This window comes from Coniophora puteana (genome assembly GCF_000271625.1).
Source record: "Coniophora puteana RWD-64-598 SS2 unplaced genomic scaffold CONPUscaffold_8, whole genome shotgun sequence".
Taxonomy (NCBI): domain Eukaryota; kingdom Fungi; phylum Basidiomycota; class Agaricomycetes; order Boletales; family Coniophoraceae; genus Coniophora; species Coniophora puteana.
Window position 1 is genome coordinate 746,332 of NW_006913060.1, and position 27,383 is coordinate 773,714.

The 27,383-nt window shown below is 54.4% G+C and overlaps 8 protein-coding genes across 8 annotated transcripts; 4 read left to right on the top strand and 4 right to left on the bottom strand.

Moving 5' to 3' along the window:
• Positions 1-5,691: 5,691 nt before the first annotated feature.
• Positions 5,692-7,314, bottom strand: CONPUDRAFT_126096 (uncharacterized protein). The gene is made up of 3 exons (XM_007771864.1): positions 7,121-7,314; positions 6,781-6,995; positions 5,692-6,724 (listed from the first exon to the last, which is right to left on the bottom strand). The coding sequence occupies exons 2-3, from the start codon at positions 6,870-6,872 to the stop codon at positions 6,091-6,093; spliced, it is 726 nt and encodes a 241-aa protein (XP_007770054.1). The 5' UTR covers positions 6,873-6,995; positions 7,121-7,314; the 3' UTR covers positions 5,692-6,090.
• Positions 7,315-9,499: 2,185 nt separating this feature from the next.
• Positions 9,500-11,659, bottom strand: CONPUDRAFT_144883 (DAO-domain-containing protein). Its single transcript, XM_007771865.1, has 4 exons — positions 10,164-11,659; positions 10,021-10,113; positions 9,797-9,954; positions 9,500-9,738 (listed from the first exon to the last, which is right to left on the bottom strand). Exons 1-4 carry the CDS (start codon positions 11,298-11,300, stop codon positions 9,630-9,632), a joined length of 1,497 nt encoding a protein of 498 aa, XP_007770055.1. The 5' UTR covers positions 11,301-11,659; the 3' UTR covers positions 9,500-9,629.
• Positions 11,660-12,639: 980 nt separating this feature from the next.
• CONPUDRAFT_166414 (uncharacterized protein) lies at positions 12,640-13,723 on the top strand (the record flags this gene model as incomplete). Its single annotated transcript, XM_007771866.1, has 4 exons — positions 12,640-13,035; positions 13,104-13,188; positions 13,249-13,578; positions 13,638-13,723. Exons 1-4 carry the CDS (start codon positions 12,673-12,675, stop codon positions 13,721-13,723), a joined length of 864 nt encoding a protein of 287 aa, XP_007770056.1. The 5' UTR covers positions 12,640-12,672.
• A 175-nt stretch (positions 13,724-13,898) lies between these two features.
• On the bottom strand, positions 13,899-16,539 carry CONPUDRAFT_83035 (FAD/NAD(P)-binding domain-containing protein). The gene is made up of 18 exons (XM_007771867.1): positions 16,240-16,539; positions 16,080-16,177; positions 15,988-16,011; positions 15,904-15,934; positions 15,826-15,851; positions 15,628-15,775; positions 15,483-15,569; positions 15,351-15,422; positions 15,141-15,297; positions 15,012-15,084; positions 14,931-14,961; positions 14,776-14,869; positions 14,596-14,714; positions 14,381-14,498; positions 14,188-14,307; positions 14,107-14,127; positions 14,038-14,048; positions 13,899-13,985 (listed from the first exon to the last, which is right to left on the bottom strand). The coding sequence occupies exons 1-18, from the start codon at positions 16,409-16,411 to the stop codon at positions 13,954-13,956; spliced, it is 1,434 nt and encodes a 477-aa protein (XP_007770057.1). The 5' UTR covers positions 16,412-16,539; the 3' UTR covers positions 13,899-13,953.
• Positions 16,540-16,816: 277 nt separating this feature from the next.
• On the top strand, positions 16,817-17,584 carry CONPUDRAFT_106355 (uncharacterized protein). Its single transcript, XM_007771868.1, has one exon. It carries the CDS (start codon positions 16,946-16,948, stop codon positions 17,483-17,485), a length of 540 nt encoding a protein of 179 aa, XP_007770058.1. The 5' UTR covers positions 16,817-16,945; the 3' UTR covers positions 17,486-17,584.
• A 215-nt stretch (positions 17,585-17,799) lies between these two features.
• Positions 17,800-19,266, top strand: CONPUDRAFT_137962 (SYF2-domain-containing protein). Its single transcript, XM_007771869.1, has 6 exons — positions 17,800-18,043; positions 18,105-18,354; positions 18,445-18,620; positions 18,676-18,806; positions 18,872-18,968; positions 19,019-19,266. Exons 1-6 carry the CDS (start codon positions 17,867-17,869, stop codon positions 19,085-19,087), a joined length of 900 nt encoding a protein of 299 aa, XP_007770059.1. The 5' UTR covers positions 17,800-17,866; the 3' UTR covers positions 19,088-19,266.
• Positions 19,267-20,554: 1,288 nt separating this feature from the next.
• Positions 20,555-23,776, top strand: CONPUDRAFT_144888 (general amino acid permease 1; the record flags this gene model as incomplete). The annotated part of the gene is made up of 28 exons (XM_007771870.1): positions 20,555-20,843; positions 20,896-20,902; positions 20,955-21,067; positions 21,120-21,184; positions 21,243-21,277; positions 21,330-21,356; positions 21,408-21,419; positions 21,472-21,540; positions 21,594-21,678; positions 21,731-21,757; positions 21,815-21,834; positions 21,885-21,934; positions 21,987-21,999; positions 22,049-22,079; positions 22,134-22,227; positions 22,284-22,365; positions 22,418-22,476; positions 22,532-22,593; positions 22,651-22,823; positions 22,881-22,939; positions 22,990-23,006; positions 23,059-23,080; positions 23,134-23,168; positions 23,227-23,314; positions 23,366-23,439; positions 23,498-23,562; positions 23,612-23,641; positions 23,693-23,776. Exons 1-28 carry the CDS (start codon positions 20,686-20,688, stop codon positions 23,774-23,776), a joined length of 1,656 nt encoding a protein of 551 aa, XP_007770060.1. The 5' UTR covers positions 20,555-20,685.
• A 220-nt stretch (positions 23,777-23,996) lies between these two features.
• On the bottom strand, positions 23,997-26,773 carry CONPUDRAFT_58823 (MCM-domain-containing protein; the record flags this gene model as incomplete). Its single annotated transcript, XM_007771599.1, has 7 exons — positions 23,997-24,584; positions 24,643-24,918; positions 24,967-25,060; positions 25,110-25,225; positions 25,281-25,565; positions 25,611-26,119; positions 26,182-26,773. 7 exons carry the CDS (start codon positions 26,771-26,773, stop codon positions 23,997-23,999), a joined length of 2,460 nt encoding a protein of 819 aa, XP_007769789.1.
• Positions 26,774-27,383: the final 610 nt, after the last annotated feature.

Sequence of the window (27,383 nt, forward strand, 5' to 3'; positions counted from 1 at the left end):
CAACCGTGCACGAGGTGGACAAGCGTCATCATTGTTCAAGCTGCTGAGGAGGTATAATGGACGTGACTATATGCGTGTTGACTGTGCGTTGAAAGCTAAAGCGGGCCTCAATGCAACAGACGTGACACAGGTAAAGCGGCCCATGCGCTGCCTTTCATCCTAGTTCAACGTTCAACTTGACGACAACTATGCTTTGCAGCTTAGGGTTGAAATTTCTCCGCGTTGGTTCTAACTAGGCTCGAGGTGTGCTGCCTTTATCACGGTGAGTGGGCAACACTCAGCCACTTTGAGTTTGTCGTAGACATCTTCACGGTTAGCTGATTGGGGCTATCTTGGTGGAATCGTCGATAACGGAGTCCTTGTAGAAATCTGTGTTAGAGGTTACGATCAAAAGCGAAGCTATCCGCAACTCTCCTCTGCTGTAAATGATTCCGGCGTAGTCAGTGGTCGTTGGTCCTAGCACACCTTGGTAGTGCACCACCCTACACACTTCCAATTGAAAGGGAAGCTCCGTTGCATATTGCCCCGCTAGTTTGTTTTACTTCTTCGAGACCTGAATGCTCGCGCATACTTGCACATACCCTAGGATATCCCCGAGTGGTTAAGCTTCATTGGGTGCAAGGGACCTCGGAAGCAAAATCTTGTAGTAACACGACAAGCATCCACGCGGTTTGCGCTTGCGCTCCGATGTTCTTCTTCTACTAATGGTGAGCGCTTCTCAAGTTTTCTCCAGGAGGCGCCGTTGTGGCACAGGTTCATAACAAATATCCCCTAGGAAACAGTCATGAATTCATTGACCCACGTCAACAGTGACGCTCTCTGTGACCGAGACTGGTCGTTGTTGTGCAAGGATCACATCGATAGCGCTGATTGAGCGCGAGGAGGTCGGAAGGGAGCCAGGACCGAGGCCGGGTTCCGATGGGATGAACGCGGTCACATGATGAGCGCGTCGAGTGAAACACATTCAGTTCGTGTCCCTTTACGTACGCGCTCCCCCGAAACGCCCAGGTTGACGCTTGTTCACGAACCATTAACGAACCTCCCACGCCCTTCACGTCTGTCCCCTACATACAACACCAACATCCCAGACGCATACACCCACCACCATGGAATCGACTCAGATTCTTTTCAACTCACCTGCACTACACGCCCTCAGACGAGAACAGCTCATCAAGCTGTGCAAGCACCATCACCTCAAGGCAAATGGAAAGAACCAAGACATGATTCTCCGCTTGCAACAACACGCTCTCGATCTCCAAGCACAAGGTAAAGCAGCACCAGGCATCGACTACCAGCCCAGCGATGACGAAGATGCCTCAAATCCAGCAGGAAACCAGCCCGATGACGCGTCCGAAGCCCCGTCACGACCCAGCGAACAATGGGAAATAGTAATGGAGAGCATCCCGGAGGGCGAGGAACGATCGCAGAGCTCACTCCGTAGTACAAACTCACGACCCAAGGCACAAGGGAGTGTAGGGGAATTTGGAACCGCGTCGTCGAAAGGTATGTCTTGCGTTTCCCCATTGGCGTCGCGTCCTCAAAACCGATGTTCCCCCTTCTTACCCCTACGTAGGCTCGGGTTCAGGTGTCACTTCGTCATTTAGGTCCTTTGCAAACTCGCTTGGTTTCGCGCGGTCTACGTCCAGCCAGCACCCATATACTCTTGCCTCTGCTCCGACAGAGGTTGCTCGGCCTCGGAGCAACTCGCAACCAGAGCCCATACCAGGCCATGCCAACCTCCCAGGTCTTCCCGCTCCCGAAGATGCCCGGCTCAGTCTTAGCGACGAGGCGAAAACCACCACAATCCGGCTTGTAGGATCCAAATCATCCATGCCTCCTCCGAAGACCGCCACTGCTCTTCTATCTGGGCAAGATCGACCGCCGAGCTGGATGTGCTCGCCTCCCAAGCTCAAGCCTTACGCAACTGCCTTTGATATTCTTCCCGCCACTCCCGCCCCCGGCGGAAACACCGGCGCGTTCTGGGCAACGTCCCCGCAGAAGGCTCCCGCACTATATCCCCCTATTCCCTCGCTGGATTTCGATGACGCGGGTAGCAAGAGTGTCGCGGATATGGAAGTCGAGGACGATGATGAGGCCGTCGATGTCCCAGGCGGACTTAGACCCTCCCCATCGCCTGTGGGCAAGAAGCCCACCTCCCGGCCTTCCATCCCACCCGCATTCGTCTTTGGCTCACCAGAGCAGACACATCGCGTCTCCAACGCTCAGTTCAGCAAAGCAGCGCAGAGCGTGCTTGCGGAGATGAACGCGCGGCTCCAGCAGGAAGGCACCTCTGCCGTCAGCTCCAATCTCTTGCAGGGCTTCAAGGCGACGGGGCCCTCTTCCGAGGCCAGCAAGGACGCAGGCGCTGCAGCTGGTCCGAGCGAAGTGCGGGTGAAGTTCAACCAGGCGCATGACGAGGAGTTTGCGAAGATGGACTCCATTGCGAATCACTATGCTGCCAAGCGCGCGGCAGCTTCGAGCTTTACGCCGTCGTCCCCGTCCAAGAAGCGCAAGTCCACTGTTCTGGAGGACGCCGAGGCGCCTGCTGCAAAGAGGAAACTGGTGGTCAAGCCGGCTGCTGCCAGGCGCGCCGGGGCTGTACCTTCTACTTCCAGAATCGCTACTACCGCTGCGAGGAAACCCCAGATCAGAGTCAAAGGAACTAAAGAAACTTCCAGCGAAACCAACGATGATGCTGAACGACGGTCAAAGCGGATGAAGTTCAATGCCGTCGATGAGAACAAGAGTAAAGAAAAGAAGGCCGAAGAGGACGAGGCTCGCCAGGAGCGCGAGCGGGAGGCGATTCGCCGTCGGCTGGAGTATAATCGCCAGAAGCGTCGAGAGAGCATGGTGCGACCGAGTATTAGTATCGGTAAATCTTCTCGTAAGTGTTCCTCGTATGCATCAGTTTTACATGCTGAGCTCAAGTTCGGTTCTGCAGCATCCCCAAAGCCGGCTTCTCGTTTCGGCCTCTTGTCGACGGCGAAATCGCTGGTGAAGAGTGTGTGGAACCGGGGAACAACGCCCAAGCCCGGCGCCGTGGCGCCCACTAGGCCGACTGCTTCTTCCATGTCAAGGGCGAAGACGCAAGAAACTGCCAGCAAGAAGCTATCCGCACCCCCGCCAGCCGCTAAATTTACGCGGACGTTGCCTGCCGCCACCAAGCCTCGCATTCCCTCCAGCTCTGGCTCTGGTTCCATGGGAAGAAGTCGTCCACCCATCCCTTCGTTCGCGAAGTCGCCACCTCCCGCTCCGTCCGCGCGTGCCAAGTCACCGCTTCCCGGCTCAGCTCCGGTGCGTGCTAGGTCTAACTCTGCCACTCTGGAGAACCAGGCAAGCTCGACCTCAAGCCGTGCTCGATCGCACACCACCAACTCCTTAGGCGTGGTAACGAAGCGCGAAGTGGCAGGCACACCTTCGATGGGCGTCATCACGGAGTCCAAGCGCGTCGTCAGCGATTCTGGCTCTAGCACCCACACCACCTCGACCACCGCGTCGAAGGCTCGGCCTGTGTCCCGCCTGTTCGCGCCGACGGCGAGCTCGCTTGCCAAGACGCAGAGCAGTGGCTTTTCCAAGATTTCGCCCGCGAAAGAGCGGACAGCCGTGACGAGGCCAATCAGCAGCTTGCCGAAGCCCTCGTCCACTCCCTCGGGCCCATATGCGAAGGCGGGCACGAACAGAATTCCCGGTTCGACGCTCAAGACTGGGACTCCTGCCACTGTCAAGAAGGCGTCCGGTGGTACCGCTCTGGACTCTATCACCAATGTGCCCTCGCCCCGGAAGGCGCAGGGAGAGACGCAGGGCAAGATCTTCAGCACACCGCTCAAGGCCTCGCATATCCCCGTGCGGTCACGTTCCGTCACGCCCAACCCACCGCTGACGCCTGCCACCGGACCTGGTTCTCCTTTGAAATCGACTACCGCTCTCGGTCCCAGCTCAACCACGAAACCCCCGATCCCTCCAAAGCCCAAGGTCCTCCCGGGGCGCCGCCCGCACATCTCGCGCTCCAAGGTCATCACCAAGCTCGCGTCGCAGCGCGACGGCGCCCCCGCCGCTCCTTCGGGCGCGGGCGCCGGCGAGGTCGCGCGGCACAGTCTCGCGCCGAGCGTGGCGTCCTCGCGCGGCTCGCACAAGACGCGCTCGAGTCTGAGTATAGACCTCAAGTCGGGCGGTATGGGCGCGGGCTCGCCGGACGTGCTCGCGAGCGCGAGGAAGCGGGCTGTGATGAACGAGGCTGCGCGGAGGAGGGCGAGGGTGGCGGGAGGGGAGGATATGAGTATGGATCTGGATGAGTATTAGTGAGCGGGTAGAGGTTTGTGCTGCGCTCTTTGCGATTCGGTGCGATCTTCGTGGCCCGTATATATGTTCATTTCCGCAGGGCTCCTCTTCTTGTGTTTAAGCTTCTTTCTTCTCGTTCTTCCGTCGTCTTTCTTGTGTCTTCTCGTCGCTTCTCTCGCCTCGACTATAGGTTTCGCGAATCTCTTGTTATCTGTCCTGTTCTCTGCTTTCTCTGCTCGTCCCCAGCTTCCGGCTATCACCGTATAGCTCTGACCCTGACTTCACTTATTGTTACTGTATGCATGCATATCATACTGTATTATCTTTTGTTGGTACTCGCCATAGACAGTGTATCGAGTCGCCCGACGCGACCGATCCCGATGATGTATATTCCTGTATTTTTTCTTTGATTGTTGCAACACGAGTGCTGGCGTCCTTTGTTTTGGTACACAGCCGTCCGGAGCGCGGACGGAATGAACTGAGCGGCGCTGCACTACTAGTGGATTGTTGAGCCGAGGGAGTCGCATCCCCCAGCTCACGAATACTCAGCGATAGGGCTAATCTTCCCATCCTTGTTCCTCTTTGGGCTTTTCCATCCACTATCTCCCAATCGGCACCGAAGAGTGCACGATATTTCTCTCCGCAAAACTGCTTCGATCTTCGAATTTACGACGCTCGGCTTTAAGTTCTCGTCGCGTCAACGTGTTCGCGGGCGGAATATCGGCTCAGCCGCTACGACAGGCGGAACAAGGGTCAAATTCCGGGAAATGGCGCTTGAATGTGTCAGAATACAAGGAGAGAAAGACCAAAAAAAAACATGAGAAGAAGAAAAAAGGTCTCACCTCCTCCAAAGCGGCCTCGCCGCACCGAACGATCAGAGAACCATCCCAGTCACCTTCAAATTGTCAGTGTCACTTGCCCGCGCCTTGGATTTTTTTGTTACTTCCGCTTCTGCTTCCGCCTCCCGCTGGTCGTTCAAGTTTTTGACGGGTTAACCAAGCCGTCGGTCCCGTCTGACCATGCGGAGGCACACTGCCGCGACACTTTGGCGAAGAACGTCGCCCGATTTGATCCGGGAGCGGCGCATACACTAGATATTGACATGCATGAGCCTGCTTTCTGTCCGGAACTTGAAATTGGCTGCACAATGTGCGGTCATGAGCCCGTTATACATGTGCGCGCGCTAGTATGTATGAGGTCAAGTCATAGTGTTGGGGCTCTTGGGGATTCTTGATTGGCGTGGAATTTTTTATCCGTTTTTTCTTATGGTTTTCTTGTCATTTCCTGCCGCAAAGTCCGCCGGTCTCGCGGACACAAGAGCCGGGAGCTGGGGACGCAGAACAAAGCAAGGAAGCTTATTATTTTTTGGTGTGTATACTATCTATCTCCGCTGGGCACAAGGTAGGGCCAAGGGCGAGCACTGTATTATATTGTCACTGGAGGAGGCTGTTTGGCTGGTGGAATGATGAGTACTACTGCGTACTACTGTATGTAGAGAGATAAAGTTCAAATGATTATGTGAGTAATAAGATTTCCGTTCCAAATGCGAGTTAGCGGTAACGAATGGGCACGCTGTACTGTAGGTGGCGAACTTGAGCAGAGAGGGGAGGATGTATGGGGATGGTCATGATCATCGTGAAGGCAATATTTCGTACGAGCGTCTGAATAAGGGAGAGAACTGGTGAGAGGAGACGATCATGAGGGCCAAAAATATAGCAAGAGCGAAAGCGACACAAAGCGAGGGATAGCTATGAACATGACAGAGAAAAACGAACAACGTGTACGTACAATGCGACGTTCCAGGCGCAGTTTTCAGTCCTGCCTGGACGCTTCCCATCGGCGCCTCGTGGACAGCGCCTTCGTGGAAGTATTGTACGCGTCTTTGAACTTTCCACCAAGTCCGTCGTGCGCCTCGCTCAGCGGCAAGGAGAGGGCGTTGCGCCACAATCCCTCGTTGAACTGCTTGAAGGCGAGGAGCTTCGTCACCGAGCAGGTGCGTGCCATTTTCTCCACCATGGCCTCTTCCGCCGGGAACTCGGCGATGACATCCGCCGGCAGCATGAGACAGCAGACGCCACTGCTGACCTCTGCGAGTCCCATGCTGAGCACGAGCAGGAGCGGTATCGACGGCACGTGGTTGACCGCGACAGGCACGACCGGGAGCGTCATGAAGATGGAGCCGGACGCCATGCGGAACGGGAGGGGGGAGGGCGATCCCGCCGCAGTTTGGGGAAGAGCGTCTCCGGTCACGAACGTCCAGCGGGAGGCTTGCATCGGGACCAGGATAGGAGGGTCGTTCACGTCGGCATCGATGTTGTGCACGTAGAGGACGTGAGAGGGGAAGGTGCTGCCGTGTTCTCTGGTGATGCGCATGTTGAGGGTGTCTCCTATGGGGACGGTGGAATCGATAGAGACCTTGGCTACGCCGTAATGTTCAAAGAGCATACTATAATAAAAGTGTAAATAATAGGCAGGAGATGTCGAACAATAGGTGGTCCGTACTCGAGAGGATGTCTGTCGAACGCTGAGAGATCGTTGATACGCTCGTACGGTGGAGGAGCGGGTGGCGTGGTGTCCTCGGCGGTGTCAGCCATTGTATCCCGATTAAAAGGAAAGTGGTGCCCTCGGGTGGGGCGAATTGTGATTAAAGAGAGTGACTGAGGCTAGGTAGTAGGGGAAGGGAGCGACTGGATTTCTCTCTGCAATTACGGGAACACCTGCAAGAAACGCGAGGAAAGGGTGAGTGGCAGCATTTCGGGCAAAAGATGATATTATAAGGAAGTGGGAAGGCAGCAAGTTGACATCGGGAACGGAACTGCGCAAAAGAGCGTGTTGTACTTACGACGGAGGGTAAATTTGGATCTGTCAAGAGGAAGCGCGTCCGCAAAGGGTGTTACAGCGAGGAATTAGAGTCTAAGAGGAACGAGGGTGTTGAGCATGACACGGAGAGAGAGAGAGAAAGAGGAAAGGAGGAAGAGATAGAGCGAGAAGGGGAAGGAGACGGATGAAAAAAGAGAGAGGTAGAGGAGAGAAAGAGAGAAATGTTTGAACGCCCGACGCTGTGCCGTTTGTTTAGACAGATCTCTGACAGCCACGAGGCAGATGGCTGGAGCGAATATGGAATAGAAGACGCGTCGCTGTGCAGATGAAGGCGACGTAATGATCAGCGGCGGAGGCAGAGCAAAGTTCTCGGGAAGATCCCTACCAACGAACGTTATTTCTCGGAAACACGTCGCCTTTATTCGTCGAGCTCATGAACAACGACCCCCTCGGCTACTCGGAGTTGGTGTAGGTCCAAGCCTTTCTACGCCGAGCCCCGAGATCCAATCCCAGATTGAGGCACCCACCGCCGCGGCAGCCAATCCCGACCACCCCTTGACAGCTCACTCCGACGACGCGGTAAAACAAAACAACATCTCCTTCTTCGGAACCTTCGTGTCGCGTGTCAACCGCACAGAACCACTCGAATACAGCTCCAAACTCCTTCACGTTTCAATGAATGATCGCCGTTCTCACAATTGACTATGTTTTGGTCATGTCGACGATTCTCGTGCAAAAGAGTGGCTTGACGGGGTCACTACTTTCGTAACCCGCCTCCCGGACGGCTGACAGGCTGCATGCTCTCGTTTGCTCCTCACTCCGCCTCGTTGATAGATTGCCTTGTTGTTAGCGTCGGGCAACGCACCGGACCAATGGACAGCAAACATGCTCACCGGCCCCATCTTTCAACGATCGGTTGTCGGTCCGAATGTGCAGATCTAGATGTGGATAAGCTTCAGCTTCAATCCCTTCAGAGGGAGAGTGTTCTTGCCTCTCGTCCAAAAGTCAGATTTGTGTTCAATATACGAGCCTCACGTGGTTTCGACCAGTCAAGTACAACTAGGGCCAAAGAGTCAAGTCTGCCAGTGCGACTGCTGGCGGTATGTCTGTGGTGATGTATCTGTGACATGTATCGAATGAAAAACCCTTGGTTCATTTTCCTTCATCCATCAGTTATTTTAGGGCCAGTCATACGCCCGACATGCGGAGAGTTGCCAAGCAAACCCTACGAACTTTGGGTCTTTCTTTAGAGCAAGCGACGCATCGTCGATGCTACTATCAGACGAACCTGCTCGTTCGCCGTGCTGCTGGTGATGGCAGCGGAATAGCATTAGTGGTTACATTCCTGCTCAAGGTGCTATAACGTTGTCCTCGCCTCCCTTCAAACCGGCAAAAAAATGCTCAAGCTCAGCATGCCCGTGGACAAGGTTTGTCGCACTTACGACGCATATATCCTTATGCGTATAACAATATAACTACCCTGACCAACTTCTCTCGCATAGCAAGATTCACCTCACTGGGGGATATTCTCGCATATTGCATTACGTGCTTCGAAGGGTTAGGTGCGGAAGAGGAAAGCACTTGCTCCAGAAACTGTGCTTTCATCCCAGGCCATGCGTAAGTCATCGAAAGCTCGAAAGGTTGCTCGACGTATGTTTTCTAGTTTGCAAAGTCGCCTTCAGAACGCGGATAGTACGACATAGTACGACAAATGGGACCCTGACTAGTCAGGGTAGGATCTCGCGGGACCCACCGCGTTGATACTCGGCTCACCTACCGGCAGCCGACGTGAGCCGCGCCTGAGACTGAATGGGAAGAGCTTGACGCCGCCGAGCTCGTCAAGATAACCGACACTGAAGCACCCTCGATGGAGGTTTGTTGATCGAGGGAAAGGTGGATTTGCATCTTGGTATGTACGTAAGTGACATCGGTGGCGGATGCTTCTCGAGGCCTCGACCGCGAGCCGACGCTCAGATCTGCGCCTAATGGGTTGACATATAGGAAGCGAATGTGTTGGCTCTCCGGCGTTTGCCGCTCCGATTATTGGGCGGGATGAAATTTAAGGACAGCGTTTGCTCTGACCGTTCACACGTTAGACCCAACGTATTTGTGCGAGCTCATCAAGCGAGCACCGATGTGGACAGTATCAGTTGATGTCTACAATAACATTGATCCACAACAGCAAGGCGCAGAGGTGCAAGCACCATACCTAACATGTTTTCTGAAAACCATTTCGTCCTGGAAACCCGGTCAAACTTCACGCAAGCTTCTATTCTTCTAAGGTAGGTTATTAGTCCCATCCAAGTACTTCAAGCTGAAGGACGTTATTACCAACGACTCGGAATATGTACCAAACAACCACTGGCAGGATGCCAGTGTAAGTAAATTCCATCTCCATCCTTCAGTCCAAATGGTTTTAGAAGATTGAGCTCGTGTTACTTTGCTACAATAATTTCTGCTATATCTTCGTTGAGCTCACTTGAGATGATCATGATGTATCTCATTATGATCCTGCACCGCATTTGCTTCTTTCACCCAACTTCCACCTCGGCCATGCCGGACGAACCATTCATTGCAAGATACTGGTTTGCGCTACAGTCATTTAACAGTATCGCACATATAGCCGCATGGTGTGACGTTCTACTAACTGCTATCAGACTGCGACTGAGAACGAAAACTCTTGTATAACAATCCTTACTGTTCCAGTAGGGATTTCATGTTGTGGGGAAAATAGGGGCTTTGAAGCACGTGTTCCAGTCTTCTGTTTACGCCCGTCCGTGCCTCGTGGACCTGAACGTCGACGGACCAGCACCGCGACAACCTTCTAATTTGTTCTGCCATTTTACCTGTTTCATTCTTCTACTGAGTTAATTCGCTCTCTATTGTACATGACCTTGCAGGCAGCTACTTCAAAAACCTCACCGGTGCCAGTTTATCCAAGCGTCCACACTTGATCTTCCCCTCGAAAATGAGCTCAGCTAGTGCTTTTGCGGTACCAGGTGCGTTGCAGATGCCCTATCTTTCGGTCATTTTATCTGATGGCCTTGAAATCAGAAAGCACGTACCCAGCACGTATGGCCTGTGGCGATGTATAGGCCCTTCGCAATTTTTCCTGCCTCGCCGATGATTGGACCTCCCCCAGTGCTCACGACCGGCCGGAAGCACCCTTGGCGCCTCTCTATGGTGCCCTCCCGAAGCTCCTGAGATATACTCGCTACATAGCTGAAGATGCGGTTACAGTCTTCGTCGCTCACGGGAACGTCGTCTATGTTGTCGGGTAGCAAGGGAACGGACCCGTGCCCACTGGCGTATACCTCGTTGTCGGGCCTGGTGTAGATCTCGGGAGACACTACTCGAGCTTTTCCGAAGGAGTCCGACTCAGGCAGCTGTATCTCCGTGAAGAGAACGTACGGCGAGATGGTAACGGACGGTTTGGGGCGGATGGTGATGCTGCAGCCGAAGGTGGTAGAGATGGGCACGGACGGCTCGAGGGAAGGGGTCCATGGTCCAGCGGCGAGGACAACGTGAGTCGCGGGAATGGTCTTTGTTTGAGCCTCATCTGATTCCTGATAGGTGACACCGGTGACTCGACCACCATCTTTGTTGATGTTCACAGCTTTGCCTTTGATCAACTCTGCACCTTTTTCCTTCGCGAGGTCCATCATACCAGAAGTGAACAGATACGGGTGGACCTGGGCACTTGCTTTGTGTCCTGCGATAGGGCTGTACGCGGTAGTGAGGTCTCCACCAACCCAGTCCAGATCGTCTGGTAGCCCTGTGGATGCCCTACCGCCATTCTCCCCGCTCTTTGCTATTCCCTCTCCGTCGGCGGCTCCTCTGCCCTCCCAGCTCCCACAGTTCGTGTACCTCCATCCCCACCGTGCAGCTCCACCGTTTTCCTCGGCGAGCTTGACGTGTTCCGCGAAGGAGATGTCCACCAGCTCCCGAGGGAACGCCCACGACGCCACCAGTCCGCCCGCTTTTCCCGATGCGCCCTGAGCGACTCCGTTCCTGGACGCTTCAAGCACGGTTATCTTGGTGGAAGAAGGACTAAAGGAAGGGTGGCGGGTGAGGTAGTAGGCGGTTGTACATCCGATGATGCCGCCGCCAATGATGACGATGTTGCGCTCGTTTGTCATGGTGCCAGAGAGTGGTGAATGTAGGGCTCGGGCGGTTCGCAGTGGTCCTAATGCAAGACGCATATGCCTCTCCGAGACTCCTTGCGTCAGACGGGCTTCGGCCCGCCGCTATGTTTGGTTGCGCTTGTGTTCTTGCGCCGACGGAGGTCATGTGCAATGTCATTGTGCTCCCAAGCTTGCAGCTTGCAGTCTCATCTTGTACTGACCAAGTTGAGAGGTGTCGCACCAAGAAATCACGATTCCGTAACCGCTTCGCTGAAGGCCTCACGTTCTGCCCGCTTAATTCTGGGGCTCTTGATGGGCTTATGCTCATGTATCTCAAACACCACCACAGACATAGGGGCATCAACGCTTCTGGTTCATTTTACCGTCTGCTGCCTCGCTGAATCGACGAACTACGAAAGTCCAGACTTTCACCTCCCCAACCGACTAGTTAATGTCGGTTCCAAGTTTCCTTGCAGGCTCTAAACTCCCACTGCTCCGCTCTGTACGCTCGATCTTCGGTGTCAATGAATTGGACAGTGACCTTGATATTTATTATTCACAGATGATCCTCTAGTGCAGGTGCCACCATCACGTTTAGGGTACTTGCGAGCCTTGGGTAACTGGAGAGCCGTGGCGGTGGTGCAGTTCAGGTAAGCGCCTATGGCACCGGACATGCAGGCTCGAGTTGACATTATTTGGGGCTTAACGTCATGCCGTAGGAGACGTATCTGATAATAGCCGTGGCGCCTGGCCATACAGTGTTATCGCGCTCCCGTCTCGAGGTTCGGAGGCGAGAGAAACTCCGGATCACGCACTTTGTGTTTTTCAGCACGTGGGTTACAAACGCGCGTCAAGGGGCTAATGCACAGTGCTGTATGCATTGTACACGTCATGACCCCATTATCCTCTGCACTAATTCAGGTACTTGCTGTATGTATGTGAAATCCCTCGTTACAGGATTGTGGCCCAATCGAGATGCTTCTTCCTTCTCGGACGCCACTGGCCTGAGACAGACTCAAGGGGAACAGCAGGCGGATATCAGAGATCCTTCATATCCACATCGCTGCGCTCTCACGTCCCCGGCCCTGGCCATCTCCGGTGGCTTGATCGCGGTAGGTGGACCCGTCTCGGCCTGAGGCTGTCTGCGATGACCTATACCCAGTCTGGGTAAATCAGTTCTCCTACAGGCAACTTTGTCGCTGTTGGAGCTTGATACTGATCCCGCATAGAACGGCTCTACCCCACTGCCCGAAGGAAAGCATAACATGAGGCAACCACGATGCAAACCTTTTTCGATGATATGGTTTATGGTGAGCCGACTTAGGAGTCATCCCAGCGCTATCGCGGGACGTATATAGACTGTGTCGCTGGGCTCTGGCGTATCTCTCCGGGCCCCCATTTATCGAGAAGGCGAGAAGGGAGTGCTATCTTATCCTCTCTTACTTCGAACATGGCCGTATTTGCAGTACCTCATCCACCCAGCGACCAGTCTATCCATCCATACCTTTCTACCATCCTCGACTTCGCTACGCAGAAAGTCCTAGCTACCGCCTCTGTCCGCGTATACTGCGCCGTCTTCAACAAGCCACATCTCAACTGGAAGTACTCAGAGCTGAAAGGCATCCTCGTCTTTGGGCGGGATAGAGAAGTTGACGTCGTCCAAGGCCGCGCCGACCGTGGCACGCGCACTAAAGAGCGCTACTGGTTCAAGCTCGTCGACACCAACATCGACCGCGTCGTGTGGGTATACTCCATCCCGGAGGTCTTCGAATACAGCAAGGACATGCCGTTCTTTCACTACTTCTCCGGAAAGGTACGAGCCTCAGGCTATCACCGCTGCTTGACAGGGCCCTTCTAACGCCACCTCCATCTTCATTACAGACGCGTATGTTTGGCTTCCGGTTCGACGAAGACCCCGAGGCCGCGAACATGTACCAGCACGTTGTTGACAGAACACGCCGGCACTGTGCGTTCGCCCCTCTCTCATATCCGCAACGCTCGGACTTACTGACAGCTGTGCCTCCAGTTTTCGGTCCCTTGTCTTCAAGGGGACTCACAGACAGACCGAGATCCCGCAAGACAAAGCCAATCTCGCCCGCGATGATCTCGGGCCCGCAGCCCAACTCATGCATCCACGTCTCGCACGTCGGCATATCCCCAAAGGGCGTCATCGAGGCATCGCAGAACATAGATCCGAGCTGGACAAAACTGATCGCAGACCTGCAGGGCTACGGCGTGGGCCCGGACGTCGTGCGCAATAACCAGGACTTCGTGGAGGGCTTCCTGGCGGGAGCACGGTCCACGCGCGACAAACAGGCTTCTTCTTCGCCACCGGCTGCTAAGCCTCTTCCGCAAAGTGAGCTTCCACTCAATCGTCGCCAGTGCCCAGTGCTCACGCGACGTCCTTTCTCTTAGCGCCGTCCGCACCGGCACGACCTGCCATCATCAAAACAGATCAAACGAAACACAAGATTCCTCGAAAAGCAGTCAAGTTCGCTTGAATTTTCCCATCGACGACGCGCCATATATCGTTATAAAATTGTAAACCTATCGGAGAGCTATCTGGAAAACTAGTGTATCAAAACCTGCTCAGCCACTTGTGCATTGTAGTCATACCCTTACCTTACTGTACTGTATTCTGTTATGCCATATGTACTTTCCTCTAGTGTATGTTTGGTTGAAGGCTCACATGCTATATGAATATGGAGATTGGGGAACTAATTCTGCTTCTTTAGAATCGGGAAATGTCTCGTCCAAAGATCCCTGACAATGGATGTTAGCAGTTAAGTGGGAATATAACCACGCGATAACTCACAGTTAAGGAACCTAAGGTAGGCCGCGTCATCGACTTGGTGGTCAGCTGGTAACGAAAGTAGAGACGTACCAATAGGTCGGGACCAAGATCCTGGAAGTGAAGATTTTGGTCATGAACGACAGGAGATACTCGAACTGTAATCGCACTTACTTGTTTCGGACACTAAGAGTCATCGTGAAGTACGCCGATCGCCACAGCAGCCACGCCAAGTGGCCAGTCTCCTTTCCTCGAATACCAGACTCCGCGTTCGAGGCATCGTATATCGCTTTCCTGTGTATCCCGTCAACATGAGGAGACGGCGACACCCACACAGCAAGGGCGAGGAGTAGTAAATGGGGCACACCAATCGCCGAGGTAAGCCAGGCTGCCTTGGTTGTGGAACTCGAACGGCGCCTCATGCTCCTTGTCCTTCACGATCTTGTTCAGCTTCTTGACCATATACTTCGCTTTCTGGTTGGCAACTGTTGCAACGGCGAAACACGAGTTTGATCGGCAATACAATAAAATCGCCCTCAGCCCTGTGCTGTAAATATGATCTGCCGGTGAGGGAGAACTGACCTTGCGCGGTGGCCGGAAGCACAGCGTCCTTGATAATGGCGGCGTCGCCGATCGCCCACACGTCAGGGTCTGGCTGACCATCTGCAGTTAGAACGTTGAGCTGGTTGTCCGTGAGGAGGCTGTGAGATGAAAGTCAGGTAAGAGATCGCGTCTGTGGAGATCACTGCGAGCTGCGAATACCTCTGCGTTTTCTCGTGCTTCTGCATCGCTGAAATAGATTGAACGAGGGGATTAGGGGCTAGCCCCGTGCTCCAAACGAGCAAGCCGAAAGGGACTGCAAAGCCCGTAGCTCATTAGCACAAATAAAGAAACATTAATGAGGGTGGCGGTGGCACCTTCGCCCTGCTCTTTCACAAACATCTTGGCCTACGAAAGCGTTGGGTTTAACGGCGATCATCGTTGGATGTGCTGCTCACCTTTTCAACGCGCTCCACGTGGTGCCGCGTTTTTATCGCGATGCCATCTCTGCGGAACTTTCTTTCCGCGTAGCTATAATTCGGGTGAGCACATGCGCATTAATTCGGCACCCATGTAGGGCTGCTTACGATCCTAGCGATTTGTCGAAACTACCCAAGATGCTAGGGGCGACGTCGTAGACGGTGATCTTGGCAAGTCGGGCAAGGCTAGGGTAGTATCGTTCCATCTCTTCATGCAACAAATCATGCAGCTCGGCTGCGAACTCCACACCAGTGGGACCACCACCTGATGCATGTCATTACGGCGGGAGTTAAGGTGCCGAATAACGCGCGACCTACCGACAACGCAGAAGTTGAGCAGATTCCTGCGCTGGATATCGGAAACAGTAGGCTGGTTCGCCTGCTCGAAGCCTGCAAGAGCGGGTGAGTGTGGGCTTGGCATCCGCGATAGCTCAAATGAGGTCGACGTACATTCTAGGATGCGTGTGCGGATCGCGCGAGCATCTTTGACATCTTTCAGGAAGTGTGCATGCTCTTTTACACCCGGCACATTAAAAGCTGGAAGGTGGCGCGGTCAGCGAAAGATGAAACATTAATGCTCACTAAATGCACCGACTTTGGGAGTAGGCGCCGACGGCTATCACAAGTTTGTCGTACCTGAGCCTGAAAGGCGTCCCAGTTCCCGGAAAGCTTGTCTCAGTGGGAGAGCCCGTCACACGAGGGGCTGAGCGCTTCTCAAATTCTAGTGGCGGCGTCGCAGGCATCTGATAATCATAATTTGGAAAAGGGTTGTGATACAGTACGACACACATACACATTCGAGCGTCTTCTGCTTGAAATCTAATGCATCGAACGTCAGCCTGCGGAGAAGTTTCATCCTGTCATGACTCACCGATCTTGTCACACCACGCCTGGTATGCCGTCTGAAATATTGTCGTGGGTATGTAGGCGCGTTCTAAGGGAGAAAACGGCTCACCACTTGTGGAGAGAAACGTCTCACCTGTAGGTGCGCGAAATTAGTTACCCTTGGCTGGTGTCACTGGCAAATGAGGTGGTGAAGATCCTTACTGATTCAACAGCACAACGGAACTCGAGGGTTCCCACCGCGCAGCTCGCGAGCAAGGGGGTGAAGTTGAACGCATTGGTCGGAGAAACCGCGGTAACATCTGAGTGATTCCAAGTAAACCTTGTTCGCGACTACCAGCACTCCGATAAAGTCGCGACTTACTCCACTTCTTCTTGTCTACGCCTCTCAACACCTGGTAGCCTCCCCATCCTGACCCAAGAACAACAAGACGCTGCTTGTTCCTGGGTGCAGAGGAACTAAACGCCCTCGCGGAATGAGGTGTACCCGGGACAGGGGTCTTTGACAGAATGACAATCGGACGTGTTCTCAACATGGCGGTGGCACGAAGGGTGGATCGTGCGTAACGAGACGCGAACGAGACGCGAATTATATACGTATCTGAAGCGATGATATCGCTTTACGTTCGACTGGGAATTCTCGGACGGCGGTCTGCGGTAGACCTGAGTCATTTGAGCTACCTGTAGCCACTTGATAAACGACGGGCTTACCGGAGGATAGGAGTTTCACGAGGATCCCGACTCTCTCCGAATTAGACAATTTAACCCTGATCTTGACCTTCCCGGGTACCCTGACCTGTGTAACAATCGCTGGTCGCCGATGAATCGATGAAGGGTCGGGGTGGGTTGAGGCTGCTTGGAACTTGAACATCTCTTCAGGTATATGAATCTCGAGGGATATGACACAAATGAGCAAAGATAGCCTCTGCCACTACGACACATGTGACGTCACAGCAACTTTGCTTCCGAGTCGGAATGCCGGAACGCATAAAGCGCTTGACCGTTTATTCGCACCTCGAGACTTTGGCGAACAACTCAAGTACTCAACACCTGCAGATAACAGCTGAAAGATGGCGTCCACGCTAACACCACTGTCCGCTTTGAATGTCACTCGCGTGCTCATACCGCGCCATAACCTCATCCCCAATACCTCCATCCAACACCGGCCCCTGATGATTTACCATGGCTGCTTCCCCGAATCGACCATGGCTTCTGCGATTGAATCGCACCTCAAGTCGGTTGGCGTGGTCGTCCCGCACTGGAGGTACACGATGTACAGCATCAGCCACTTCCACAGCACATCGCACGAGGTCCTCTGCATCGCGTCGGGCCGCGCGAAACTCTGTCTCGGCGGGGAGGATAATCCAAAGCGGCTGGAACCGGAGGTGAAGAAGGGCGACGTGATAATCATGCCCGCGGGGGTGTCCCACAGGCTCTTGGAGGACCTGAGCGGCGACTTCCTCATGATAGGCAGCTATCCCAAGGGATTCAACTGGGACATGTGTTATGGGCGGGAGGGCGAAGAACACAAGGTAGAGAATATCAAGAATTTGGAGTGGTTCACTCGTGATCCTATTTACGGAGACAAAGGACCTGCGTTGGAAGAGTAGAAATTCGAGATGAACGTACAAACGAACCTGTACTGTACCTGCATTGAGGACTTTGCGAGATGGGTAATGTACGAAATATTTTTAGCCAGCCAGAGGATGAGTGGGTAGAACAGCACCGATAGCGAGGCAAGGTTATGATTCTGTCAAGAGTTGTCAACAAGAAAAGCCAGGGAAAACGATGGGCGTCGTGGTGGTGTGCATGAGGGAGGAGTAGTAAAGGTTTGAGCGGTAAAGCGGCCGGGAATAGTCCGCTTTAGGAAGGTGTCATCGGCCATTCGGTGCTGTGTTCCAACAGTGGCAAGGCAGCCGCTTCACCTCGCTTCACTCACCTCCTGCAACCACCGTCCTCCTTGCTCTTTCCTTTCCTACGCCTCGTCAGCCATGTCATCAGAATCATCACCAGGACCCAGCAGTATCACCTCCAAGGTCGCAAATGCCGCACAGGAATTTGCAGAAAATGCGAACGCCGAGGACCCAGCCGAGGAGAGCGCTCAGGAGTCAGGACTGACGAGCATTGAGGAACGGAAGGCCAAGCTAGCAGCTCTCAGAGCGAAGATGGTGCGCAGAAGCCACATTTGTTTCTCGTTCTCTTATTGATGGTAGTTCCGGCTTCTCACAGCGTCAATCCACGAAAGACAACCGCACTTCGCTCGTTGAGGAGTCCGTCAAGGCCAAGATGACGGCACGCGAAACAGCACGTCTGGACAGACAGCGGAAGCTCGCGGAGACGCTGCGTCTCAAGGTGGATGCGGAGGAGCGGGGCGAGGATGTGGAAAGGCAGAAGAACTGGGAGTGGACGATCGAGGACAACGATAATTGGGAGAAGAAGAAGGCGCGCAAGGCGCGGAGGGCAGACTTTGAGTTTCATGGTACGTTTCTTCGTCTGGTCCATGTCCCACTGGTTCTTGCCTGCTTCTGCTATGGTGCCCATGATGATTCAATGCTCACGGTATTCTCAGATGACTCCGACGCTGCACGGCGGCGATACAAGAAGGACCTTGATGCACTGAAGCCCAACCTTGAAGCATACAACCGTCAGAAAGAAATGGCACTCGGTCTCGCAGCAGGGTCTCTGTCGAAGGCCGGATCATCAAGTTCCTCGGCGCTCACCAAGTTCGACCCTCAAAGCGGAGCAGTATGCACTATCCTATGCTGCCCTGCCACCGAATCGTCTGACCCATTCTTTCCAGCTTATACCTACCACCGAGCAGCAAAGGCTCGCAGCCGAGAACCTGTACCGTGACTCCAACACTCTCCTGTACGCCGACAACACTCCGTCAGAGGATGCCATCGACCGAGTGGTTTCTAAAATCAACCAAGAGTACGTGTCTTTACCTTGAGCCCAGTCCGCGTTCACCTGCTTACGAACATGTACGAATTGAACAGCATCGACAAGAAGGGCAAGTTCTCGCGCAAGCGGCTCAACGAGGACGAGGGGGACATCACCTACATCAACGAGCGCAATCGCGTGTTCAACAAGAAGGTAAGATTTCCGCAGTCCGCTGTGAGCGTTGCTAACCAGGCGAATGTCAGATTGCTCGATACTACGACAAGTACACAGCGGAGATTCGGGCCAGCTTCGAGCGTGGTACTGCTCTCTAGTGGACTGCCCTACATTTCACTACGCGCTGCAGACTTGCTTCTTCATGATATCTCAATACTAGCTCCACGTCATCTTGCATCCACGCGAGTTAGAAGAAAATTTGCATCAGCTTGTTCTATTTCGATTTTGTAGTATGTACACCGTAGATGGACACTAATACACCTCAGCCGACTACAACACGAGATAACCTGAGAGATGGGGTCAGCATGAGGAACAAGCGATCGTCGAGAGCAAGAAGAAAGCGGAAAAAAGATCAGTATTGCAGATTGAGGTCAGCAGCGAACACGAGGTTCATCAGACTGTTGAGCTTGATATGTGATTTTTGACTCATCACGGAAAGAAGAGAAAGTGCGAAAGTTGGAGATTAATGATGCTTACCTCACTATCGCGAGCGTTGGTCTGAAGGTGTTGGCGTTGACGAAGGACTCATCGACGGAAAAATCTTGCTGAAAGGCATAGAACGATTGAAACTCCGATCGGAAGGTGCCGGTCCTGGCTTTGCAGTTGAGCCGCGTTTGAGCCGCCCTATGATCGCGACAGTCAACCATCGATGTCATTCCTCCTTACAAACAAACTCCACAGTAGACAATTCTGCCGCATTGGCTTTGATTTGCATGAGTCTCACGCCGCAGTTGATGAATTACCGCTCAGAGAAGCGATAGATCCTTGCATTTAGCGGCAACGAGTGGGCTAGCGGGTGGTCAAGTTGAAGGCGAGTCTATATTTTCGCAACTGAAATGACGAGGGCCTAGTGGACTTGCTGGATGCTTGCATGTTTGGAGATCTTTCTACTTTTTTGTCGCTTTCAGTACACGTCTTTCTGTCTTCCTGCCAAGACGCAGATCGGAGCTGGTATTGACCATGATTGTGTCTTTCGAATCGTTGATCAGTGATATGTACTGCTTGATGTACTGTCAAGAGTCAGGATTTGCTATATCAACGGAAAGGTTCCGTGGCCTCGAGTTCCGAAGGGTAGGTTCGGGTGCATTTCTGACCTACACAGCTGCCACAGCTCCAGCAGCCACCGACAGCGATAAGTGCTCACGCGCACGCCCTGGCTCGATCCAGTTCTTGAACGATAAGGAACCATAAGGATGGCGAAAAGGTGGTCCTTGCCGTGATATCAACGTTGTTTTCATGAGGAAAGTTGTATAATCATCCAGTTCCGACGACCCAAGTTTGCGAAAGTGCGGGGAAACCTGGGGGAGTCTCGAACGAGCTTGTGGAGGCTTGTGGGGAATTCGGCTAAGCGCGACTCACCGGCACGCGAGCGGGGCGCGTGGACCTCTTCACCTTGGCAAGATCACAGCTTCCGGAGCACATACTTGTCGAGTTCAGCTTGTATGACCATTCAGTTTCTGACTGTTTCTCAATGGACAACATCAGTCGCCAAAGCAGCATCCCATCAACGCATCACTCTCCTGCAGAAACTTGAACTCAATCACCCGTGAGCCGGTACAGTTTCAGAAAAAGGGCAGGAGCTGTCAGCATCCGCGAGCTATGTCCGCATCTGTGATAGCCAATAAGTAGTAGGCACAGAGGCTTCTCTGCCCTGGTGCTTTCCTTCGCCCTCCGCTTCGTCCGACGTCTGCTCACCATGCCGTCCTCGCAGAGCTCGGGAGACAAGGAGGCTTCCTCTCAGGTTTCGAACCTGCCAGAGGACACCGCTCAGCATCCTGTCAACCGCTCTGAGTTCCAGTACAATGCAAGTCTCGATGGAGTGAAGCGTGGGCTTGGGCGCCAACATATTCAGATGTAAGTTACCTCCCTAGTTGCAGTGCAAGGAGCGTGCTGAACGTCTCGATAGGATTGCGGTGAGTTCCGAGAGCCGCCGCGGGTGGTGGTCATCAGTTGAACAAGGAGCAGCTCGCCGGTGTCATCGGCACGGGCCTCTTCCTTGGTCTGGGAGAGATCCTCGCCCTCTGTGGGCCGCTGGGTGCTCTGATCGTCTACGCGCACGTCTCTTCGGTCGTTTACGCGTGAGCACGCATCGGTTTTCCACGATTTACGCGAACTGAACGCTTGCGCCAGGACGTTGACGTCGGTGGGAGAGCTCTGTGCCTTTGCACCCATCTCTGGCACTCTCATTCACTATGGTCAGTGCTCAACGTTCTCAGGTCAACCGCGATGCCTGATTGAATGGGATCAACGTAGCGGCGAGATGGGTTGATCCGGCTTTGGGTTTCGCTGTGAGTTTCTTGGGTGGTCGTATTCAGACTATAGACTGACTGGGATTTGTAGATGGGATGGGTAAACGCTGCGTTCCTGGTACTCTGTGATAAACTGAAGGCTGACAACTCCTCATATTTGTGGGCATAGAACTACTACTACGTGAGCACCAGAGATAACCTTCACGAAACCGTCTAACCTAGTTTACATACAGTTCACGAGCACTGCAATCGCAACCGAAGTGACCGCTTTCTCGGTCTTCGTATCGTTCTGGGACGCGAATGTGAGTCGATCTCTGCTCACCTCGGACAGCAGCCCTCATATAACATATGTCAGCCTGACCACACGGGGATCTATGTCGCTGTCATGATCGTCCTTCTCATTTTCATCAACCTGTTCGGTCTTAAGATCTTCGGCCATTGTACGTATCAGAGCCTTGGCCTTTTCTCTTCTCCGTTCCTTACCTCCCGCAGCCGAAATCTTCTTTGCTTTCTTGAAGAGTAAGCATATGCCCTTTCCATGACATCTTAGCGGAAGTTGACGCTTTTGTCACCAAGTTTTCTTGATTGTCGGCTTGGTGAGTCGGCAATGCCGTTGTTCGCTCCCCCATCTGAAGAGCTACGCTAGATCATTGCTGGCCTCGTTGTGACCTGTGGTGGCGGCCCTGACCACGAAACGTAAGTCATGCGGAATCTGTCATCGCATGTTGTTGACCAACCTTTGTTTTAGCATTGGATTTCGTGTCAGAAAATCGTTGTCTTGCATAAACAAAGTCCTGATCATTTTTACAGTATTGGAGAGATCCTGGGCCCTTCGTTTCTTGTGAGTGTGTTCATCATAGCCGCTACGGCCCTGCAAGCTCACGAGTGATACTAGTCTTGGAGCCTGGAGGACGTGGCAGATGGGTCGGCATGCTTGTCGCTATTGTCCCGGCTGCTTTCTCGCTCAGCGGCGCCGAGCTTATTGCGATGTGAGTGCACCCTAACTGGAAATTGGCATTACCGAAGCTGAAGTTTGGTTTGTCAGTACAATCGCCGAAGCCAAGAACCCGCGAAAGAACATCGTGCTGTCGATGCGAACTGTACTCTTCCGCCTCATTTTCTTCTATGTATGAATCGAAGCACAACAGGCCGTCTACCCCAATACTAACTAAGGGCTAGCTTTTTGCAGTGTTGATCGTCGGAATGCTTGTTCCGTCTAACGACCCACGTCTCTTCCAGTATGTTCAGGACCACATCCCTAACCTGTTTTCTAAACCTGACAATCCTGCTTAGGCGAACAGGAACCGCCGGTATCTCTCCGTTCGTCCTGGCCTTCAACCGCGCCGGAATCAAAGGTAAGGACAAAGCCTCCATGGGCCTTACCCCACGTTTACTGATTACTTCTGCTATAGTCCTGCCCTCAATCATCAACGCTATCCTCCTGACATGCGTGTTCTCAGCGGGCAACACCTTCCTCTACGCTGCCTCTCGCATTTTGTACGGTTTGTCTCTCCAGGGCCAGTCGCCAAGGATTTTCTCGACATGTACGAAGGGCGGTACGCCGTGGGTGGCTGTCTTGACCACCGTATGTCTTGGCCACTAGGTTTCGCTACTTATTCGTTGACCTTGCGTGTTACGTCAGGGCCTCTTTTCCCTTCTCGCGTTTTTGAACGTGAAAAACAACTCCGGTGTCGTGTTTACGTGAGTTTCCGCACTATCCAAGGATAGCGCCCTGGCTGAGTCTTTCCTAGATGGTTTATCTCGTTAGGTAAGATAGCTTTGGACATCTGATCGAGGCTTTGCTGACGTGAAGCATGAAGCTACCATGGGCGGTCTGTTCGGGTGAGAAAATCTCATGCGTTGGCATCTGTTCTGTGCTTACGCACATATATCAGCTGGTTGTCCATTAACATTACCTACATCCGCTATCGTAAGTTCTATCCAGGCTGACGGCACGGATGCGCTTTTCAATCTGATAATATTGTAAGACTTTGGCCTAAAAAAGCAGGGAATCAAGCCCGAGGGTATCTACCGCTCGTGGATGCAGCCCTACTCGGCCATCTGGGCTATCTTTTGGTATGAGCTCACGTTGCCGTTCCTGATCATCGATTGCTGACGGTTGCGTAGGATCATATTCTACATCCTCGTCAGCGGCGTCTCGACCTTCTGGCAGTTCCAAGCCAGCTCTTTTGTTGCGGCGTGTATGTCCACGCGTCTTGACCGCTGCTTCTAGGATTTTGCTCATCACCTTGTGTGCAGATATCAACATCCCCATCTTCCTCTGCTTGTACACCGGGTACAAAATCATCTTCAGAACAAAGATTGTGCGTCGATCCGTATGTCTCGGGTGCATTTATACTGATCAAGCCTCAGCAACCTCTTGCCGACCTCGACTTTGTTTCGGTGCGTTCTTTTGGATAAACGATTGCTATGTTGCTGATGATAATTCTGCAGAACATCCCCACGTTGGAGGAGACCGAGGACGACCCTTACCCGACAAAGAAGACTTTGGCTGAAAATATCAAGGAGATGATCTAGGAAGGTCTGCTTCCAGGGGTATCGTGTTGTAATAGGGTTTCGCATGTGCACACTATGTTCATCTGCATCCTTGACTTGTACTACTTCTCTTCCAATAAATCGCATAGTTAGTCTTCGTAATTCGATTCGATTCAAGAAGCTTTTTGATACATTACGGGTGAGGTACAGCGGTATACAGCGACAGCATAGCACAAGAACAAAAGAGGAGAGTCGGGTGCGACTACGCACCATCGAGCTTGCGAATCGTCCTCTTGTCCCTTTCGCCCACAACGCTAACGAGGCCCTCATTTTCCATAGCCTTGACCACCTCCGCAAACTCAGCCGTATCAACACGGATACTGCTCTGCTCGCCCAGCCGCTTAACCGCGTCCGCCCACTTGACGCCCCTCCCGCGCGCGCCGCCGCTCGCCTCGAGCAGCACAAGCAGCTCGCGGCGCATATCGTCGCGCATCTTGCGCTGGCCGGCCGCCGTGCCCGAGTTCAGCAGGCCCATGTCGATCTTGCCCGTGCGCGGGTCCATCGCGCTCGTGCGGATCGCCTCGCGCATCAGGCGGCACGCCTCGCGGACGTCCGCGAGCGAGACGTGCGCGGCGAAGCGCATGCGCGCGTGCGCCTCCGCGAGGCGGATCATGCTCTCGAGCTGCCGCGTCGTTGCGGTGATGCGCTTCTCGGACGAGCGCGGGTCCGAGGCGCCGATGGAGCGCAGGGAGACGTAGGATGCGACGAGCTCTTCGGAGGCCTCGGAGGAGAGGACGGGGTGGATGTGTGTGCGGGCGTAGTCGATGTAGGCGGAGAGTTCGTTGATCGGCTGGTGGGTTTGGTGTTAGCTCCGGAGGTAGACCCGTTTTTGGAGGCGATTGGCTTACTAGGAAGTCCTGCAGTGCAGAGTCGGGGGCGTCCTCCAAGTATAGGCCCACAAGATGTTGAGCGAGCTTGCGATCGAGAGTCTCGTCGACCTGGTCGAGTACGAGGTACAACAGGTCGAAACGGGAAATGAGGGTTGGCGGGAGATCGATGTTGCGCGTGATGGGGAGGTCGACGTTGTACTTGGACTCGACAGGGTTCGCTGCGGCCAGGATAGACGTCCGCGCGTTGAGCGTGGTGATGATTCCTGCTTTGGCTATCGACACGGTTTGTTGCTCCTGGGCGAATTGTAAGACTTTTGTCGGACATGATCGAAGATGGCTTACCATGACTTCGTGAAGCACACTGCGCGTTGCTTCAGACATCTTGTCGAATTCATCAATGCAGCAGACGCCTCCGTCGCTCAGTACAAGTGCACCACTAGATCGAGATTAATAGTTAAATCGGAGAACAAGGGATGGAATCGCACCTCTCCAAGACAAGCTGCTTGGAGTCGGGATCACGCGTCACATATGCAGTGAGACCGACAGCAGAGGAACCCTTGCCTGATGCATACACCCCGCGAGGAGCAATCTTGTGGACGTACTAAGGAATGGATGTCAGACAGCCAGACAAAACATGAGGACAACCATCCACTCACATGTAGAATCTGAGATTTACTGGTACCAGGATCACCGACAAGCAGCACATTGATATCGCCTCTGTACCGCGGACCACCCCCGCCTCCGCCGCGAGCGATGCTCTTATTCGTGCCGCCGAAGAGCTGGAGCAGAATGCCCTTCTTCACGTCGTCCAACTCCCAGATGGACGGGGCAAGCGAGCGCGCGAGCAGGGTGTACAGATCCGGCCGCCGACTAAGCTCAATGAGCTTCGCCTCCAGCTCGGCCCTCCGCGAGCGCCTGTTCTGCGCGCCAGCAATGCCCTCCTCGAGCTCATTATCGCCGCCCTCATCGTCGCCCTCCCCGCCCACCCCCGGGATCCTGTCCCCGCCCGCGGGGCGCGTGCTGCGATCGAGCCCGAGGCGCCCGCCGAAGCTGAGCTTCACGTGCACGACGTCGAGGTACGTCTTGAAGAGGCTCTTCATCGTGCGCTGGCGCGGGTTCACGCGCACGGGAACGCTGCGGAAGATGCCGGTGACGGTGAGGCGGTCGCCCGGCTTCGCGACGTCGACGAGCTCGTCGTACACGCTCAGCGAGACCGTGTGCGGCGTCTGGCCGTCGGGCACGGCGTCCGGCGTCTCCTGCAGGCGCACGACCTGGCGGTCGGCGAACTCGCACCGGTTGTGCACGAGCGACATTGTGCCGACGGATGCGCACACGTCGCGCGGGCACCGTTGCGGCTCTTCGATCTTGCCGCGGTCGATCTCGACCTGGACGGTGTGCGAGCAGGTGAGGCACCGGAAGAAGGCGACTTTCATGTCGGGGATGACGGGGGTCGCGCGGATGACGAGGCCTTTGATGCAGATGAGCTTGTCCGTGTCTGTAGCACGCACGGTTAGCTCAGCTGCCCGCGTGGACGAGCACAGAGAGACGCGCGCTTACCAGTCGGGTTGAGCTCGCGCATGTTGACGGCCTTGAGCCCCAACGGGCGGACCTTGTACACCTTGCTCATGATCTCCGAGATCTCCTCGTCCCCGTCCGCGCCCTGCATCCCGTCGACGCCCGCCTGCTGATCGCGATCCGCGATCTCGAGCATCAGATCCTTGAGCACCTGGTCCATCGCGGGAATGACCTCCTGCGGATACTTCTGCAGCTGCCCGTGCAGCTTGCGGCACGGCGGGTACGCCAGCAGATTCGCCATGTCCAGGTTCAAATTCGTCTCGCCCGTCTGGCGCATGCGCCGCATGTACGTCTCGTACAGCAGCGTCTCCCCCTCGTCGGGCGCGGCGAACGCGCGCGCGGAAAGGCGCGACGAGCCGGTCTCGCGGTCGTGCGCGGCGCGGTACTTGGGCTTGAAGCCGGCGAGGAAGTCGCGGAAAAGCTTCATTGTCTCGGCGAGGTTGACTGTTGTTCCCCAGATCGCGCGGATCTCGTCCGGCTCGTCCGAGGGCGCGACGGGCGCGGAGAGGTTCGGCGCGGAGGAGGGGGGCAGGTCGAGGTGCGTCGCGTCGGAGTCGAGGGCGTCGTTGCCCATGTTGGAGCGGCGAGCGCGGCGCTGAGAGCTGGGTTTGGACGGAGTGAGCGAGAGCGAGGAGTGGATGTCGCCGCGGCGGTTGCGGACGGGGGTGCCTGCTACGGAGCTCCTGATTCATGTTTGAGTACAGAGCAGCGATAAAAAGAGGAAGCAGAACGTACGAGGGAAAGTCAAGCGGGTCCGAGTCCTGGCGTGCGCTAGCCTCGAACGTGACATTTCTGCGAGGTGTTTTGGTAGGAGAAGAACTCGGGAAGGGGAGCGGCGATGAGTTGCCTGACAAAAACGCATTTAATCACTCGTGTGTCCACCCAAAGACCTGACAAAACCACGTACCAGCGAAGAACAGTGGATCTCTCGCCTGCCTAGGCGTGCTCATACCCACCGCCCTCCTGGCCGTAGCTCCACTCATGGGCGTCTGGGGCACACCACTCCTCCTGGAGGGCGTACCCGCAGCAGAAGGTGTACCAGGCAAAAACAGCGGGTTCTGGGCAGGGGCTTGGGAGAGCGACTGTTGCTGGGTGTTAGCGCCTGCAGGCTGATCGAGGGTTTCCATGTCGATATCGCCGGCCTCTGACGAGGGAAAGTCGACTCTCGGTGGAGAAGACATGTT

Excerpts from the sequence above, each read along its gene's own strand:
- CONPUDRAFT_144883 (XM_007771865.1), bottom strand. The coding sequence starts at position 11,300 with ATGCGTCTTGCATTAGGACCACTGCGAACCGCCCGAGCCCTACATTCA. Across the intron at positions 9,955-10,020 it reads GCTTGGATAAACTGGCACCG|AATGAAACAGGTAAAATGGC; the intron begins GTGAGGTTTTTG and ends ACTCAGTAGAAG. Across the intron at positions 9,739-9,796 it reads ATGAAATCCCTACTGGAACA|AACGTCACACCATGCGGCTA; the intron begins GTAAGGATTGTT and ends AGCAGTTAGTAG.
- CONPUDRAFT_126096 (XM_007771864.1), bottom strand. The coding sequence starts at position 6,872 with ATGGCTGACACCGCCGAGGACACCACGCCACCCGCTCCTCCACCGTAC. Across the intron at positions 6,725-6,780 it reads TTCGACAGACATCCTCTCGA|TATGCTCTTTGAACATTACG; the intron begins GTACGGACCACC and ends CTTTTATTATAG.
- CONPUDRAFT_137962 (XM_007771869.1), top strand. The coding sequence starts at position 17,867 with ATGTCATCAGAATCATCACCAGGACCCAGCAGTATCACCTCCAAGGTC. Across the intron at positions 18,621-18,675 it reads TCGACCCTCAAAGCGGAGCA|CTTATACCTACCACCGAGCA; the intron begins GTATGCACTATC and ends CATTCTTTCCAG. Across the intron at positions 18,807-18,871 it reads GTTTCTAAAATCAACCAAGA|CATCGACAAGAAGGGCAAGT; the intron begins GTACGTGTCTTT and ends CGAATTGAACAG.
- CONPUDRAFT_83035 (XM_007771867.1), bottom strand. The coding sequence starts at position 16,411 with ATGTTGAGAACACGTCCGATTGTCATTCTGTCAAAGACCCCTGTCCCG. Across the intron at positions 15,776-15,825 it reads AGCAGAAGACGCTCGAATGT|ATGCCTGCGACGCCGCCACT; the intron begins GTATGTGTGTCG and ends TATGATTATCAG. Across the intron at positions 15,298-15,350 it reads GCTCAACTTCTGCGTTGTCG|GTGGTGGTCCCACTGGTGTG; the intron begins GTAGGTCGCGCG and ends GACATGCATCAG.
- CONPUDRAFT_106355 (XM_007771868.1), top strand. The coding sequence starts at position 16,946 with ATGGCGTCCACGCTAACACCACTGTCCGCTTTGAATGTCACTCGCGTG.